Source organism: Chenopodium album, chromosome 16 (assembly GCF_948465745.1).
Source record: "Chenopodium album chromosome 16, dcCheAlbu1.1, whole genome shotgun sequence".
Lineage (NCBI taxonomy): Eukaryota > Viridiplantae > Streptophyta > Magnoliopsida > Caryophyllales > Amaranthaceae > Chenopodium > Chenopodium album.
Window position 1 is genome coordinate 44,797,114 of NC_137849.1, and position 16,887 is coordinate 44,814,000.

A 16,887-nucleotide genomic window follows, 5' to 3' on the forward strand; every position below is an offset into this window, starting at 1 on the left:
AAGTACTCCGCAATATTTTAATTAGGTTAGTTGATTAAAGTATTGAATAGTGGTACTCGAATTCTTGAATAAAATACTATCTACTCTATATTTGAGTAAAGACGCATCGAATAATTGTTACTAACCTTATGGTGTTTGATTGATTATAGTAATAATGTAAAAAACAAGTAAAAAGGACAAAGACATAAAGTTAATTTTTTGGACAGAATACTCACATAAAATTGGAATAAACCAAAGGCATCAAAATGTAATTCCAAGAGTGGGTAGTAAAAGGGAATTTTGGTTTTTCATATTCCCAAGGAGAATCCACTATCTTACTGCACTCTCTTGGATCTCATCCCATATTATTAAATCAAAGAGGAATGTAATAAAGTATAGGTCGGAAGAACAAGACATGCTAACTTTGCAGCAATCTGTATGTAAAATCAAATTTAATAGTATGCATAAATGAATGAAGATGACATTTTTTAATACAACTAGGTAAATTGTTCATATTAGTTCAGGATTTTAGTCGTGCACATGTGTATTTTCTAATGAGGAATAAATAATTGAATTTTATGTAACGGTAAAAGATTAATGATGTTCCATTGAGTATGTACCATTTTGTATTTGTTTTACAGGCTTTTAAGTTATGTCGTTACTTACTAGAGGTTTAGTCCATGTGTCGTTCCAGTTTTATCAGATACCTTTACAGAGACTAAGCTTGTAGTATGACTACATTAAGGATGAGTAACTTGTAAACACAAGTCACTTACTCCTGGTTGAGCATCACTCAGAACCTCAGAAGTTTAGCACTATTATGTTTGTACAAAAAATGTGAGCCATTTGAGTATGGGGGATCTTAAACTGAGGTAAAACACAATGACATTTGAATGATTAGATCTTAAACTAGCAATGTTTTAAAAAGCTACTGTCATTTCTGAAATCTGGCATCTTGATCTTTTGATTTTTGTCACCATTAAGTTTAAGATCCTGAAAAAAAGGATTATGTCGCAGCAGATTTTGTTCTTCCTATCTTTATGAAGTTTACTTTGGTAGAAATGCAAACAAAGTTTAAAGTAGGAAGTTCATAGCAAAAAAAAAATGCATTTTCTTATATTTCCCTTCCAAAAATTAACAGTTGTGCTTCAACTTGACCATAATTTCCTAATTACTATACACATTTTTTTTGTTACGAAACACCGCTCCACTTCCCAAGTCCTTATATGATACAAAATCTGGGACTGGAGGGTCTCTATACAGATTTCCAAAAATCATATAAAAAAATTGGAAATTTCAATAACTGTCAAAATTGATACATGCGCGATTGCACGTGTGCTTAAATATGTACACTCATCTAATGTGAGAGCATCGCTTCAACTCTGTCTTGGGCTCGAAATCCTTCCTGGTGATACAAAAAATCCCGGACTGTTCTTCAACTTTCTCAATGAGAAGCTTTAGAAGTGGAACTGTTGAAAGAGTTTTGCACGAACCCACCATTATTAGCTTCTTCTGCACAAACACAAACATTGATAATTTCAGGATATGAGTTCTATGAATATGATGGCACATCACGAGCTTGAAGGTAGGCAGGTAGGCTGGCATTGCCAAAGGCTTAGGTTTTGAAGTCTGTATGAACCAGTAACCCCTGTATAATGTAATATAAGCACAAAATTGTATTGAAATCAGATATTTGACCATGTACTTGAGGTTAAAGTCCAGGTAAGATAAGTTCGCCTGACAAATGCCTACGCAATATCTTTCACTGTTAAGTGTTTTTTCTAACACTTTTTACTTGCATATCAGGGTACATTTTAATGTAGTTTAGAGCATTTATGACGGCCTTTGCATCTATCTTGATTCTTTAATGGGCAGTGCTACTCCCTTAGGTTGTATTGGTGTTTTCGATGCAATTGCTAGTCACTTGGATGCCCAAGGAATAAGTATCGTGTACACAAGGATAATATTTGATTTCTTGAAGCTGCTGTAACCTTGCAGTTATCTTCTACTGATCTCATTATGTCCATTTAAAAACAAACTACTGTTATTCATTCACTTAATGCAGTACCCTCGTTAGATTTACTGGTGAACAAAACAAGAGTGGTATAATTACCAGATATTCAATGGATGTTTCTCCACAATCTCAGATGGAATCAACGGGTCATACAACAGGATATCAAGGATTAGACCAAAGAAGACAAACCTTAGCACGTGTCAAAGCCACGTTGATTCTATGCCAATCATCAAGTAGTGTAGATGAGCAGTTCCTTGGATTTTGAGATGACCGAACAAAGGACAATATTATGCAATCCTTATCTCTTCCCTAACAAACGAATAAGTATAAGAAATCAAATTTTAATGTGGCTTACTAATAGCTCATCATTAAACTCCTTGATGAAATTGACAAGCTAGAATAATTCAAGGAGCTGCCAATCAACTGATATAAAATATATTAAAATAACCGTTAACAGCCTTGCAAGTTTTCATGAAGGCTTGTTCATGCAACAAATCTTAGAAGAACAGAAGCACATTAGTAATAAGTTTTAAAGAAGGCCTAGACTGGAGCAGCAACCCAGGAACATGATAAAGTCCTATTCTTAAACAGAAATTCATCTATATGATTAAAAGTTCTTATGAACTGGGGACATACAGGAAAAGAACATGCAACTCAAACTTGACTACTTGTGTCAAAGACAGGTGCAAGTTTAAGTGTTGGACTGAGCTATTTTTAAGTATAACTGTGATTTTGGTTCAAATACTTGAGGTTCAATAAAAAATCTGAGTAACAAGGCCTAAGATGAGACTTCTTCGACTTCATAACTATCTATCACACATAATTGATGCCTGTTGCTCCATCTTCTGCTACTTGACAATGCACATTCAATTATTCTTTGCCAAACCAAAAATAAAGTAATCAACTTAAGACAATTGAAGGCATTTCAATAAGTCATAATTATATAGATATCCAAAAGCATATAGGATTTGTAACCTGGTATTTGTCGATTGTGTGGACCTCAACAGCTTCCATATTTAGAACATGACGGACCAGAGTTGCTTGGGAGTTGTAAGGTGTAATGATCCCAATTTCCTCCTTTTCAACTCCATGATTAGTTAATGCCTCTGTGATCTACAATAAATACTTGAAAGTTAGAAAATTAAGAATCCCTAACTTGCAAAAATGGAAATTTGCCGCTGAAGACACAGCCAGACAACTAACAAAATTTTGATTGTTTAACATATGATTGCGTAGGAAGATACCCTAAAACTCCTTACCTCTGCTACAAGATAAGCTTCAATTGGGTTATTTACAGTCTTCTTATCCTTTGTCTCCAAAGCAGGTAAAATATCTATCAAATGAAAGCTCATTTTGTAAGATATAGGACACATCATCAGTATATAACTGAAACTAGAATATATATTCAGCAGAGTAGCAGACCTGTGTTAATAAATATTACTGGTTTGTCTGCATCTAAAACCTGTTATTATCAGCAAAAGCCGCAATTGCAGTGAGAATGTTAATGACTAATAATAATATGTAGATAACCCAAAAAAATATTATCAATCAATACCTCTTTCAACCATGGGGACATAGGACCTTTATTTGATAACTTAAGCTTTGCATTTTCCACATCTGGAGAACCACAACGCAATTTATCGCCATATATAAGGGCATTTGACAGTTTCATGACACCTGCACACATACGATACTATACACGGGAACATGTACAAATTCAGTATTGTTGGTGATACACTGATACGTCAGGAATCTGCAGACATGTGAGCATATTTCACTCAAAAATTTAAAGATTGACCTGACTTTGCAATGCTGATATTGCTTGAGGATGTCCTTCTGATAGCCTACGAAACAAACTTACTGACATTCCATTTTCTCGAGCCTCTGCACTCTATAAAGATTCAAAGTAATTCAGGCCTTCTGAGAGGGAAAACTGAAACAGCTGAATTGAAAGTCATATAGTGCATACCTTCACTAACGGTGGCAACTGATAATGATCCCCAACAAGGACAAACTTGGTTGAAAACATCAATGGCCCTAATGATACCTAACATCATAAAAAAGTTAGTGAAAACAGCTTTAATTCTGCATCACCAGTTTATTTTAATCAAAATGCAACCAAGGACAGAGATCCTCTTCTTTCCATAATTAAATATTCCAGAAAACTCTGAAGTGGCAATTTATACATAGAAATGTGCTAATCTACCCTGAGCCTCAGCAAGGCATCAAAAGCAGTTGATTTTACGAATTTTAACCTTCACTTTCCTATTCCCTACCCCCTTTCCCTCCAAAAAGAAAAAAAAAACTCCCATACTGCAATCTTCAGCATACTTCATATTAACTAGGAAATTTATAATAAAGGTAATATTTGATTTATATTCTCATAAACAGCAGCATAAGTATCATGGTTTAGAGTTTTGGTTCAAAGTAGAATTTATATAACATAATAATAAAAAATACTTAATAAAAAAACAATGCAGTCTTCTTTAAGAGCAAGCTATGACACATGGTAAAACCAGCAGCACATACCGGCAAGCTAGTCTGTCCAGCTTCATCGATTATGCAGACATCAAATTTTTTATTTGCAAGCAAGGGACTGGTTATTCCTAGACAGGTAACTGCAACAACTTTGACTCGATCCAGCTTCAATTTGATTTCATCCACACTGTGAATGTCCATGTCTGTCAGAAAATAGATTCAGAAATTATCCTTCTGAGATTGAAGTCATCTTTACAAAATAATTTAGGAGTAAAGCAAAAACCTGACAGACAATGCCCTTGAACTTCTTTGTGCACAGCTTCACTTCGCCCAATACGTAAAAAGTCTATTTCCTGAGAAATCCACCTTCAGTTAGGGTTTAAAAAATAATTTTAAAAAAAATAAACTGCAGAGTATACTAGAAGCATGGCCACATAATGGAGACTTTTTTTAATGGAGCTGCACTTCCAGTAATAGCTGATTTTGATTGTACATAAAAGATAAAGTGCTTAAGGTGATCATATAACTAGTAAAGACCATATAACCAGTTACATTATGAATATGCTATGTATCAGACAAGACCCAGCAAAAACAAGCAGTAAACTGCTGCAGAATATATAGGAGTTCAAACATTGTGACGAGTGAGATCCCGCATTAATACCACAGAAAATATCTTCAGAGACCTTGATGACATCAAAATCCAACCAAAGTTGATAAGCAGGATGTCCAAGAACCAAGCCATTCCTAAACAATTTGAGCTTGGTTCATCTCATATACATTATAACTGCGTATATAATGACATCTAGCTCGAAATCCATGTGGGTCACCTATTTAAAGGTTTTGTGTATGATTTAAAGGATCCTTATACTGGGAAAAGGCTTAAATTCAATTCAACATATGCCAAGCTTAATTTTTGTGGCTCAAACTGTGATCATAACTCAAGACTTAAAGGACAAAACTTCATATCTGATCCCAAACTCTGCCAAAGTGCCAATATGTAAATTCATAATAACAAGAAATAACAGGGGAAACAAAAAATATCTACAGCACAAATGGAGTTTTCTCAGAAGCTGGACATACATGATAAGGTGAAAACGTGAAATTATCAATAAGTTCAAGACCTTAAGGGTAAATCCCTCATTATGATACAGAAGAAATGTGATGCAACCTTTAAAATGGAACATAGTCCAGCTCCCAAAAAAAAAAAAAAAAAAAAAAAAAAAAAAAAAAAAAAAACATAATCCAATATGATTTAGTGAATACACACACAATGCACACAGAAGCACGAAATTGAGGCAAATAATTTCACTCTTTCCCTTCCTTTACAAGATGTAGTTACAACAGAAATAACCTGAGTTTTGAGTTTGATAAGCAAATTATCAACAGCTGAATTAGTGTATGATGTAAGCAAAATAGATGATCCTCTCATCAACAAAGCCTTGACAGCATATACCATAGTGGATGTTTTTCCAGTCCCAGGCATTCCCAGAATAAGAGCGTAATCTTTTGCTGTAAGTATCTGCATAAGAAACTAGGTTAATTACCTTACCAGAGAACACCAACCAGAAGCACATTAAATAGTCCAGTACGCCGGAAAATAAAGAAGGGGGGAGGGGGGATCATAAAATAAAGTTTCACCTTGATGATTGCTCTACGTTGATCAGCATTTAAATTTTTCTCAGACCAAATGTAGGATATAGCAGGATCTTGGCTAAGTATAGACCCACTGTCAAATCTAGGAGCCTAGGGAACAGCATTTTAGAATTAAAACATAGAATATCTATATCAAACTGAAAAGCTGTAAATGGAACTAAGACCTACCTCAAGATCCACAATTAGCTTCCTCAAACGATCACTTTGTGCACTAAACAGAAAAAGCTGTACCAGATTGAACCTTAAGGGAAAAAGAAGCACGCATTTAGTGTAATTGTACAACCAGATTTATAACACAGCTTAAGAATGCGTCAGCACTTCAGAGAGTCACCTCATGGTAGCAAAGGATGTAGCAAACTCATCTTTCTCTATCCGCCAGACCTCCTGACAAAGATCCTGTGACATTGAAGATATGGTACTTCTTGGAAGCCGCAAGCGCTTAGAACATGAAACCTAATTTTAAAGTGAAGAAAAAAATGAGTACATTTAACATGGGGCACAATTAGAAACATTTAGACCATGCCTCATAACAAAATAATAATAGAAATTATGAAAAACAGGAAATAAAATATGCAGAGTCTGTCCTTACTGAAACACGAGAGCGACTGATATCTGTGATAATACCACTTGCAACAGCAAGATTGTTGGACTCAGTGCTCAAAATCTGTTTAAGGATACAAAGTAATATTAGTTAACAAGCAACTACTGGAGAAATATAAGTGATGATTTGTGTCTAAAAAAGGTCAGACTATGCAAGCTCTGCAGAAAAGGGTAAGAATTCAAACAGGACAGTACTTTCTGTGGTCCTTGACAAATTATCTTCCCTTCTCTTTTAAATAGCTAAGTAAAACAAGGTGCAGATATTAAATGCAGATCCCACTAATATAAGAAATAACTTGAGATTGAATTATGTAGTCCACAGAAGACAAGAGTTGTATCATACAGCTAAACAATATACACTTTGCTTGGTATAGGAAGAGCCATTAAACCAGACATGTGAGGAGAAAAAATATTCATAGATTGATCAATGGTGAGAAATTTAGCAATCTGGCTTAAACCAGGCTTTAACACATTACTACTTTCAACAGATGCAATGATAAACTTTTCCAGACTGATTTGCTATGGAGTTAATATGAATTTAACTTATGATGAGCTAGGTACTCCCTCGGTCCTGTCCCTAAATCTTCAGTACACTTTGGAAATGGAAAATTCTAGGAAATGCATATATTGAATTGTATCACCCTCATGGATATTTTTTATGTGGATATTCCAGAGCAAGTTCAGCCATATTTTTGAAATATTAACTATGTTTTGGGGCAGCAAAATTTTGATAATTCTTATCTTTGTGAAATAATACGAATGAAGGGACATACCACACGATCACCACTACGGAGACTGGAATGTAAGTCATTCTCTGCCAAATTAGAATCTTGGTTATCTTTCCTATTAGAAATGAGATTATCCTTGTGCACAAATCGATAAACAAAGCGTTCATCTTTGGTACATGTTTGTAGATGAAGCTCATCAGAGGCATCAAGAACAATCGAAGACAGGCAGCTAGAGAAGTTTTCACTCTTTGAATCATATGATCTTCCTCTCTCAAATTTGGGAAGCTGAAAAATATAAAAATCACATAAATTAATTCTGGAATTATAAACAGTGACTCACCAACTAATAATACTATGGATAAGCAGCACATACCTGCAACTCTTTAGCTTCTAGGTCAATTAACCGATCCCATTGTTTGAAGAAAACTTTATGAGTGGTTGTTAAATGATCAGTAAGTGACTCAAAAAGTTCTCCCAACCCACTGCTCTCAGCACTTCCACCATGCACCTAAGGCATCCAGCATTAGAGTTAGCATAGATGTTGCTGACAAGTTTGGATGTTATATCTGAAAAGGTGACTTGTTTACTTTGTGAAGCTAAATGAACCAAGCATTACCTTCCAAATAAATATATAGATTCCTATAATCAGACTAAATTCTAGAGGCAATGAGACAAAAATCCAAACATTACATTGGGTTCCATCTAGCATATCTAATCTCCTAGCAACTCAGATTCTTTGCTTGGCCTTTTTTTACTCAGATTACCCCAATGAGTACCAGATACTTTGACATGATTCTGACCTTAAGAAACTTTGATATAAGTTACAAACAACTAAAGAAGGATAACGATCCAACACCTGTATACCATACAAAAGATACATACTTGTATCATGGTCCAAATAAAAGATATAGCCCCAGAAGAAAAAAATAAATAAATAAATCAACAAGTGGATAATGAAAGCAGTGATACACTAATTTATAGATAACAAGGATTGACAGAGAGAAAAGAATTATGCAGAAAGTATATCTAACCCTGGAAATATGGTTTACATACTTTACTATTATAACTCTACAAGTACTTAAAAATGAGATCATTGTGATATTGCTTCATATATGTATGTTCAACATTTCAACAATGCCAATAGCATCAAACGTATGCACAATAAGTGACTTGATCATAGTGTCTGACAAGAGTATCTTACAAGAAAGACAGCAAGGAGTAAATAAATGCTAATTAGACAAGGTTTTCCTGATTCAGAATAGCTTGGTTTCAAAGATACTAAATCTGTATCTAATGTCAATAGTCAAAACCTGCATGTGAAATGACTAAAAATAAAAGGCATTGAAAACATAATCACCATATAGTAATTTCTACTTAGATTGGAAGAAAGAACATGAAACAGCTCTATGTTGAGAAAAATCAAAACTCGGTCATCAGGAGCTAAGAGGTCACAATCATCTATAAACACCCAAGTGAACAAAGTATTGACCACAGAAAACGAAATACTCTGTAAAAAATTTGTCCATAAGTAATATCTGAGAACACTCCACTCCAGTATGTATATTTAACACACAAAAATAATTTCCAGAGGTTAAAGTGAAGAAATGATGAAGTCATCAAATACAATTGATTAAGGAATTAACTGTCTACAGGCTGAAAAGGTCGGAAATTTACCTTGTGATAAATGGAACAAGCATTGAGGTGGCGACAATTTCTACACATGTTTGGACTCTACAAGATTGGAATTCAAAGTAATGGATTACTAAATTAAGGAAAGTCAAATGAACTTGCAAAGTTCTATGTAATAGCTGCAATACCTGGAGCATTGATGGCAGTTGTTGCACCTTCGAAGCCTTAATGATGCTATGTGCTAGTTCATTGCGACGCATGATTAATCCAATCAAGTCTGATCTCCGAACCTTGGCTCCCTTTGCAAAATTTGAAGCATTTGCAAATTAGATTGTAAATATAGAATTTATATTTACTGAAAGAAATTTCCAAAGCTTACCAATGTCTGATCAGTCGACAGGTAATATAGAAGACCAGAATCAATCTTCTGCATATATCTAACAAACACAGGATATATCAGCATATTTATTCTCACGTACCGAAATTCTTTTTAAACAAATAAAGAAAAGCAAAATACCCACCTCTCGGACAAGAGAAGAGTGTATAGAATTAGCTGTGCAGAGTGTTCTGTCAGGGACTGAAAAAAATCGTCCAGCCAAGAAAAAAATAAATAAATAAAGGAAAATACATTTTGATGAAATTGGTTTTAAATCTCCAAGAATTATAATTCGTCAGAAGGTAACTTGCCTGGCCACTAGTTGCTTTACCAGTTTTAAACTCCAGGGGTATTATCTTTTCATTAGTTTTTCTGGAATTTGAGAGAATCTGTACTCGGAGGGAAGCATCAATCACTCCTTTCAAGCCATATTTTGGTGCCCATGCCATTTCCTCTATATCAACTACCTGCTCACAAAAAATTAAGTTTCTAAAGTAAGGATCAATATACAGCATGTATCATATCAGGTGCATTGTAAATCTGCAAATACCAGAACTCGAGCTCAAGACTATAATAAGAAAAAAAAAATTAACAACTGCAATGACGCATGTTCCATAGTTGATTCAGCAGTTGTAAAGTAAATTAAAAACCTGCCAGTCTGCCACAAACTGATCCAGCACTTGTGACAACATATTCTAATGACGACAGCTTAAAAAAAACTACCCAGGTTTCATAACTACACAGGTTGCAGAGAAGATGTAAAGTAGAAAACTGATGAAACAACAGTGAGAGCATTCAACAAAGATGTCTTACATCACATATGCTCATCCTTATCGGTCCATCATTGGGTCCAAAATCAACTGCAGGTGCACTGGATATCTGCAACAATTTTAAAACTAGATCAGAGATTTTCTGCCAAACACCAAAACAGATATTCAAATAAACATGGACCATACAAGGTCTGAGCACAGTGACAAGATGAAAACAACTCCAGATTTTTTTTTTCAGCACGAGCTCATTACACATTGAGAACCCTATATATTCCGAAAGCAGCTAATGCATTTTGAGATAGCATTACAAAAAAGGATTTCTGACTACAGTTTACAGATTAAGAACTTCCCCAAGAGTTAAAGTGCTAACAATTCAATATTCTTAGTGATAAGGGAATGCTCAACCTGTGAATCTAGAAAGAGTGCTATCCAATTGCATATCCTTGGAATTGCATCATTTAAGGTTTCGCGCATATCTTTTTCATGTACTGCAAGTCCACCCAATAGATTGTATTATTAAGTATGAGCAAAAGCTATGAAATATATTCTTCAAGATGTTCAAAATGAAGAAAAATATGGTCAACGCTTTGAAAAAAGAGTAGGGAAGGACCTCAAAATTTTAAAGATCTCACCTCCACATGCATACAAGCCTTCGATATTTTTTTGAAGAACAATCTTTGCAAATTCCTGAAGCGATTCTATTGTGGGACTCTCCATCAGAAGCCCAGCCTAAAAATTACAGAGTTTCCTTTAAATCACAAGTGCTTACAAAACCTACTCCTAAACTTTGCTTAGTATAGAAAGCCTAAACACAGAAACTGACATTAGAAGCAAGACCTGAAAGATTTGATGCAGCAAGGTGCCAGTTAATGCTGCAGTTGAAGATTCACTACATTTTAACCTCTCATCCAAAACTGCTCGCCTAGGACAGCTGAAACTACCCGCAACCTAAAAGAAAGTCAGTTTCTTTACAGCTAATATAAAATCCTTTTCTAAGAAAATATTGAATAAATATAAAGCTTGAGACTACTATTCAAACCAAAGAGAAGTTTGGCCCAAGATAATGCATGGGTTTAAAATAAAAAGAAGAAAATTACCCGAGTTCCCGAAAGTAGTAGATTTGGATGAATTACGAGAAGATTATTGTCGTGATTTACGTTGCAATTCCCCTGGTTATCAAATTCTCCAACAACTCTTATGGAGTCTCCAGGCTCAATCACACTGTAGAACCTGCATAAGTAACAACAAAATAACATCTAACTATTTTAGGCACAACACTTGCATTTTTTTCCATCTTATAGGATCAAGAATTCAACTATTTTAACTATATATCATCATCGAATAGCTAATGGCCACATACAGTAGCTCTTTGCTGACTTGGATAAGTGCATAGGATATCAATTATAGAGTGATCAGTAAATTGGAGACAAAAGGAAATTCAAGTCACAAACAATCACACAATATCAGCAACTGATACACGGCTTTAAATCTTCAGATGGACATATATAAGTCAACCTTTGTCAGCTACAAATGTCAACTTATAGCAGAGAAATAAATTGATCGATAAAAATTCAGAAGAACAGAGGTAAGAATATCAGTTGGCACTAACATATGTATTAATAATAAGCTACAAAGAAAGGTGGAATCAGATTTTAATTACATACAACTTAATGGCAATTATCAACTCGTCAGGCATCACACAGATACAAACATGATTAAAAATAAGGCAAGCGACTAAATGTCTGCAGAGTTGTAACCCAAAGGCGAAAATTATTTGCTTACCAGTCATCCCACAGATTTACACATTGTTCCTCCCCACTTCGCTCATTAAGCACACGAAGGACCTAAAGAAAGAACATTGATTGTGATGTATTACAGTTTGATATTTAGTAGAAAACATAAGCATATTAAATCATGAAAATACCTTCAGTGAACACTGAGCTCCTTCTGACGTAGTAGCACATTTCTCATTGACCTACCAAAAACAAACAATGCAAAAGACCAACTAAATTCTCAAACAATGGCTTTAATGGAAACAACAAAGATAGGGGAAGGGTGAAGAAATGCAGTTCCCTTAATACTTAATAGAGCACTTGATGTTAGACACATACCTCTAAAACAAGAAAATATGGATCAGAAGTTTGCAAATTAGCCTCCTCTTGTGCTTTTATTGCCACTTTATTTACAGTAAAATTATCCTTTGCAGGTCTCTCATCGCTAATTTTATTGCAAACACCGGAGGCATGTACCTGGTGTTCAACCAAAACTGACCCTTCAACTGAAATTGCATTCTCTACTTGATCTAGAAGTTCAAGCAGGGCCTGAAAAAAGTCATGTATAGATAATCCTGAGTTTGTCTAATTATACTTTTCAATAAATCATGCAAATTTTTCCAAGACCACATGGAATTCCACATAAGATAAAAAAAAAAAAAAAAAAAAAAAAAAAAAAAAAAAAAAAGAACGGTAATTTTAGGCACCATAGATATACTTCAAGAAAATCACCTTTTTGTGATGCCTTAATCCCGCCCATTCTCTTAAACTGTCTTTATTTGCAGCATTTTCGTTTGGCTGCGCTAGAAATATGAACCATCATAAAGATAGTCTCATGAAAAACATTTAGGGTAAACATAAATGCCATGGAAAGCTTGTTACCTTATCATGTCGATATGACAAGGAAGGTGGAGTTCTAAAAGGGCTCTGAGAACAAATAGCATCTGAATTATTCAAATCTGCCGCATTGCCATGTTGGCCATTCATGTTTGTAGCATGACCATTACTTGCCTTGTTACACACAGTAACATTTGATACAGAGGTTGATTTTCCAAGTGTCTCAGTTCTAGGCATGACATGTTCTTCATAAACTTTGCTCTCCTTACAGTGCCGATTCTGAAATTTCCAACTTTAAATGCATTGACTAATGTTTAAAAGATGGATGAGAGGGTGTTAACTATTAAAATCAATATTCTTACATCATTATCAGACAATTGCTGGAAAGAGCAAGAATTGAGCCTTGAAGCCTCAGCTAGAGCTTTCACCACATCAGGAGCAAGCTTAGAAATGGCTTGAAGGCGCTCATTCACAGGGGAAATCTTCCATGTTACCTCCTCCCTATCATCCTGACTTTGCTTTATTAACTACATCATCAATACACCACCACATATCAATTGAATTCTAGAATCTACACCTTTTCTCATAACTCTCAACAACAACAAAAAAAATTACAACTTCCGTTCCAAAAGTACATTTTATTCAAGGTACCACGGACATACTAAGGAGTGGTTAGTTATTACAATGGTAATTTGGTATTCAAAACTGATAATAAAGGTAAGCATATAATAACACAAATTAGTTAATTGGACATATATAATTTAGAATGGCAGCAATACTTTGAAATGCATATATTTAGACATTAGAACACACAGAGAACATTTTTGGCAATCGCCCACGAAAATCATTCCGAGTTGATCATGATTCTTTGCTTACAGTTGCAAAGCATTGAAGTTAATTAAGTAGGGGAGTAAAATCAGCATGTCTAAGGGCATTTTGACAAACAAAAGCTACATGATTTAAAACAACATTACAATTATCAGATGTCAAATTACAAAGTAACTTCACATTAGTATGCTGCAATTATGAACAAATGAACAATTACCATTCCTGGAGAAAACTTGAAACGTTTTCTGGGCATGGACTTGGCAACTTCCGGCGAAACCTCGAAAACATCATCCGAATTAGTCAAATCCACCAACAAATTTTCAGGCGGAGTATTATCAGATCCCAATTTCGACCCATTTTTAGGGTTTTGGTCATCAACAGAAGACAACCCCACATTCTTAGAAACCCTAATTTTCTCAGAAACTTCATTTCCACCCCTTTTCAATTCCGACCCATTTCTAGGGTTTTGATCAGAAGCAGCTAAACCCACTTCCTTTACATCCTTCTGAACCTTAATTTGCTGTATAACCCCATTTTTACTTCCCCCAATTGAACCCGAATTCGACCCATTTCCAGTCTTCGATCCATTGGGTGGTTCCGAAATCTGGGAATTTGAACTGGGTTTAGGATTTTGAGGGGAATCAGTAGACTTATTCTTACTAGGGTTTTGAGAAAGACGGCCAAAAAAGTGCTGGATACCATACTTAGCAGGCTGAGAGTTGGTGTTTTGAGTGGTTTTTTTGGATGCTGAAGAAGATGATGCGTTTGATTTCTTCCTTGGCGGCATGCTTCTATGTTTCTCTCTCTAAAAACCTCTGTTTCTCTCTCTAAGGTCGTCTATGGCGGTCAGAAGAACTCACAGTGAATACCAGTTTAGCTACTGAGGAGAGAGAAAATGGTTTGCGCGGGATGCTGGGTGTTTATTTATGTTTTGATTTTTCGGTTTTCCCGCCTAAACTTTTTTTTTTTTTGTGCAATGATACATTGAAGAAGATTGAGCAATGAGTATTATGAAAAAACCTAGGTCGTAATTGTCATTCTCTTTGGGGTCGTTTGATCCGGAGTTATTGATTGTTACTTCATATAATATTAAAATGTACATGTGTTAATGCACGGAATATATTAAACTTGTCAAGTAAATAAAGACAAGAGTTACTAATTAAAATTGAGAAAAATTATTAAACAACACCTTTTATATATTGGTTATTTCTATTTTTTGTTGATTGGTATCTAGTTTGGATTCCGATCATTAATCACCGCTTTTAGCTTTTGACTGCAAAGCACATATGAGTACCATCATTAAAAGGCACGATTTTCATCCTTTATTTCTTCTTTCCAACTACTATTTTCTTGATCTCACCACCATTCTATTACCACTCAATCACCATCCTAACATTATGCATAAAATCAAATTAGAATTTTAAGACTAAGTTTAATTTCAATTTCCTTATATAAACAATGAGTAAGGTGGAATCAAGGAAGAAAGAGAGGAGGTGTTGGGCTATATGTTTAGGTCGAGTGAGGAGAAATAATAAGGAAGATTGCGAAAGAAGCAGCCTAGGTAGTAATAAAGGAAGTAAAAGCAATAGAGGGTGATGCAAGAGGGTTATGATTGACTATGTGGTGGTTCATTTTAGGGAGGAGGCCGAAGATTATAAAGGGGGTCATGAGCATAGAGATAAGATGTTTAAGTGGGTGGTGGAGTGGTTGCGATTTGTGGTTAAATGGTGGAGGGTTTTGGTGGTGAAAAGGGCAAGTTGGTGGTGGAATGGTTGTCAAATGGTGGTAGGACATAGGCAGGAGATAGGTGTGGTAAAGCTCTTGGCATAAAAAAAAAAAAAAAAAAAAAAAAAAAAAAAAAAAAAGCCAACATAAAAGGTTATTTGGAATTAGGATTTTAATTTGGATTGGAGAATTAACGAGACGTAGGAATATTAACTTCCCCATTATCATAAAATTATTTGTAGTCTCTATTTAACATTAGCCAACCATTAATTAGATATTACTTTAAAATATCAATAATATAAAAACTTGTTACTATGTAAATGTTTAAACTTTTAATCCAAATCCAAATCAATAAGCATTAGCACATATTGAGTAATAAAGATGACAACTTCCTCTTCGTCCTTTTTAGGGCCGCCTCGGAGGGGTAGGCCTGCGACCGCCTAGGGTCCACGCCAGAAAGGGGCCCAAAAATTAAAAAAAAAAATTAAAAAAATCAGTTTGCATTGCTGTAGAATTTTACTCTGTAATTTAAATTAATTAGATGTCAATTAAGTGGAGATAACAATGCAATATAACTTCTTCACTTCTTTTTCTAATCTTTCGGTTTCTATGAGTATTTGCTCCAAAATATTATTCTTTTCAATTACCCCGTTTCATATTTATTCAATTACCGAAATATTATGCAAAGTTAATACTCCAGTACCGTGTATGGAGACTTATTATTCAAATAATGTAAGCTATTTTTATTGTCTTATATTTAAAACTATTGTGTGTAAAAAAATTGTTACGTAAGGAACCTTTTTCTTACATTATGCCTAGGGCCCATAAATTTCCAGAAACAGGGCTGGTCCTATTATGTGAGATTGACAAACATTTCCACATAATAAAACTCCATAAGTGAAGACTAGTATATATAAGTGTATATACGGAGTATATAAGTACATACAAGTCATTTCCCGATCCCACCTCCCTCTCTCCACTTAATATGATGAAGATTATTTTATGGGGTTTATGGAAAGCATTATAGTTTCTTTATTGAGCTGAGGTTAACTAGTTTAATTATACTCCGTATGGATTAATACATAGGCAAGCTAGTTTAGCATTATAGTTTCTTAATCTAGTGTTCTATCTTTAAAAAATACTTGATACTTTTTTTTTTAACCAAATAGAGTACATATAATGGCGGAGTTAGAATTTATAAATGAAGGGGGCTAAGATCATATTTATTTATGTATAATTTTGCAACTATTGAAATAATTACATTTATTATAAAAAAAATAAAATAAATCTTGCTAGTGACAAGATTTGAACTTGACATCTTGTTCATTATCACATGGAAAAAACCAATTCCTCTAAAATATCAAACCTTATAAAAATAATAAGCAAGTTTAATTTTATCTCGAGTCAAGGGGGAGGCCATGGCCCCACCAGCCCCCTTGGCTCCGCCCCTGAGTACATATATACATAAATAACCAACGGTAATAAAAAAAATTCTATA

General features: G+C 34.6%; 1 protein-coding gene across 1 annotated transcript; it reads right to left on the minus strand.

Annotated features, from left to right (window-relative positions):
* Positions 1-1,107: 1,107 nt before the first annotated feature.
* Positions 1,108-14,629, minus strand: LOC145585530 (DNA replication ATP-dependent helicase/nuclease JHS1-like). Its single transcript, XM_081642230.1, has 34 exons — positions 13,882-14,629; positions 13,199-13,363; positions 12,882-13,115; positions 12,732-12,797; positions 12,339-12,548; positions 12,152-12,202; positions 12,010-12,071; positions 11,325-11,457; positions 11,065-11,175; positions 10,860-10,956; positions 10,633-10,715; positions 10,271-10,336; positions 9,769-9,924; positions 9,603-9,658; positions 9,461-9,518; positions 9,270-9,380; positions 9,127-9,183; positions 7,826-7,960; positions 7,498-7,737; positions 6,714-6,788; positions 6,456-6,577; positions 6,293-6,365; positions 6,110-6,214; positions 5,823-5,990; positions 4,755-4,824; positions 4,523-4,674; positions 3,963-4,040; positions 3,792-3,884; positions 3,549-3,686; positions 3,416-3,455; positions 3,253-3,326; positions 2,969-3,106; positions 2,183-2,302; positions 1,108-1,491 (listed from the first exon to the last, which is right to left on the minus strand). The coding sequence occupies exons 1-34, from the start codon at positions 14,449-14,451 to the stop codon at positions 1,333-1,335; spliced, it is 4,266 nt and encodes a 1,421-aa protein (XP_081498356.1). The 5' UTR covers positions 14,452-14,629; the 3' UTR covers positions 1,108-1,332.
* Between the last annotated feature and the right edge of the window lie 2,258 nt (positions 14,630-16,887).

Bases quoted from the DNA above. Each gene is read 5' to 3' on its own strand.
- LOC145585530 (XM_081642230.1), bottom strand. From the start codon at position 14,451: ATGCCGCCAAGGAAGAAATCAAACGCATCATCTTCTTCAGCATCCAAA. The intron at 12,203-12,338 runs GTATGTGTCTAA...TGTTTTTGGTAG, and splicing joins CATATTTTCTTGTTTTAGAG to GTCAATGAGAAATGTGCTAC. The intron at 2,303-2,968 runs GTTACAAATCCT...TTCGTTTGTTAG, and splicing joins ACACAATCGACAAATACCAG to GGAAGAGATAAGGATTGCAT.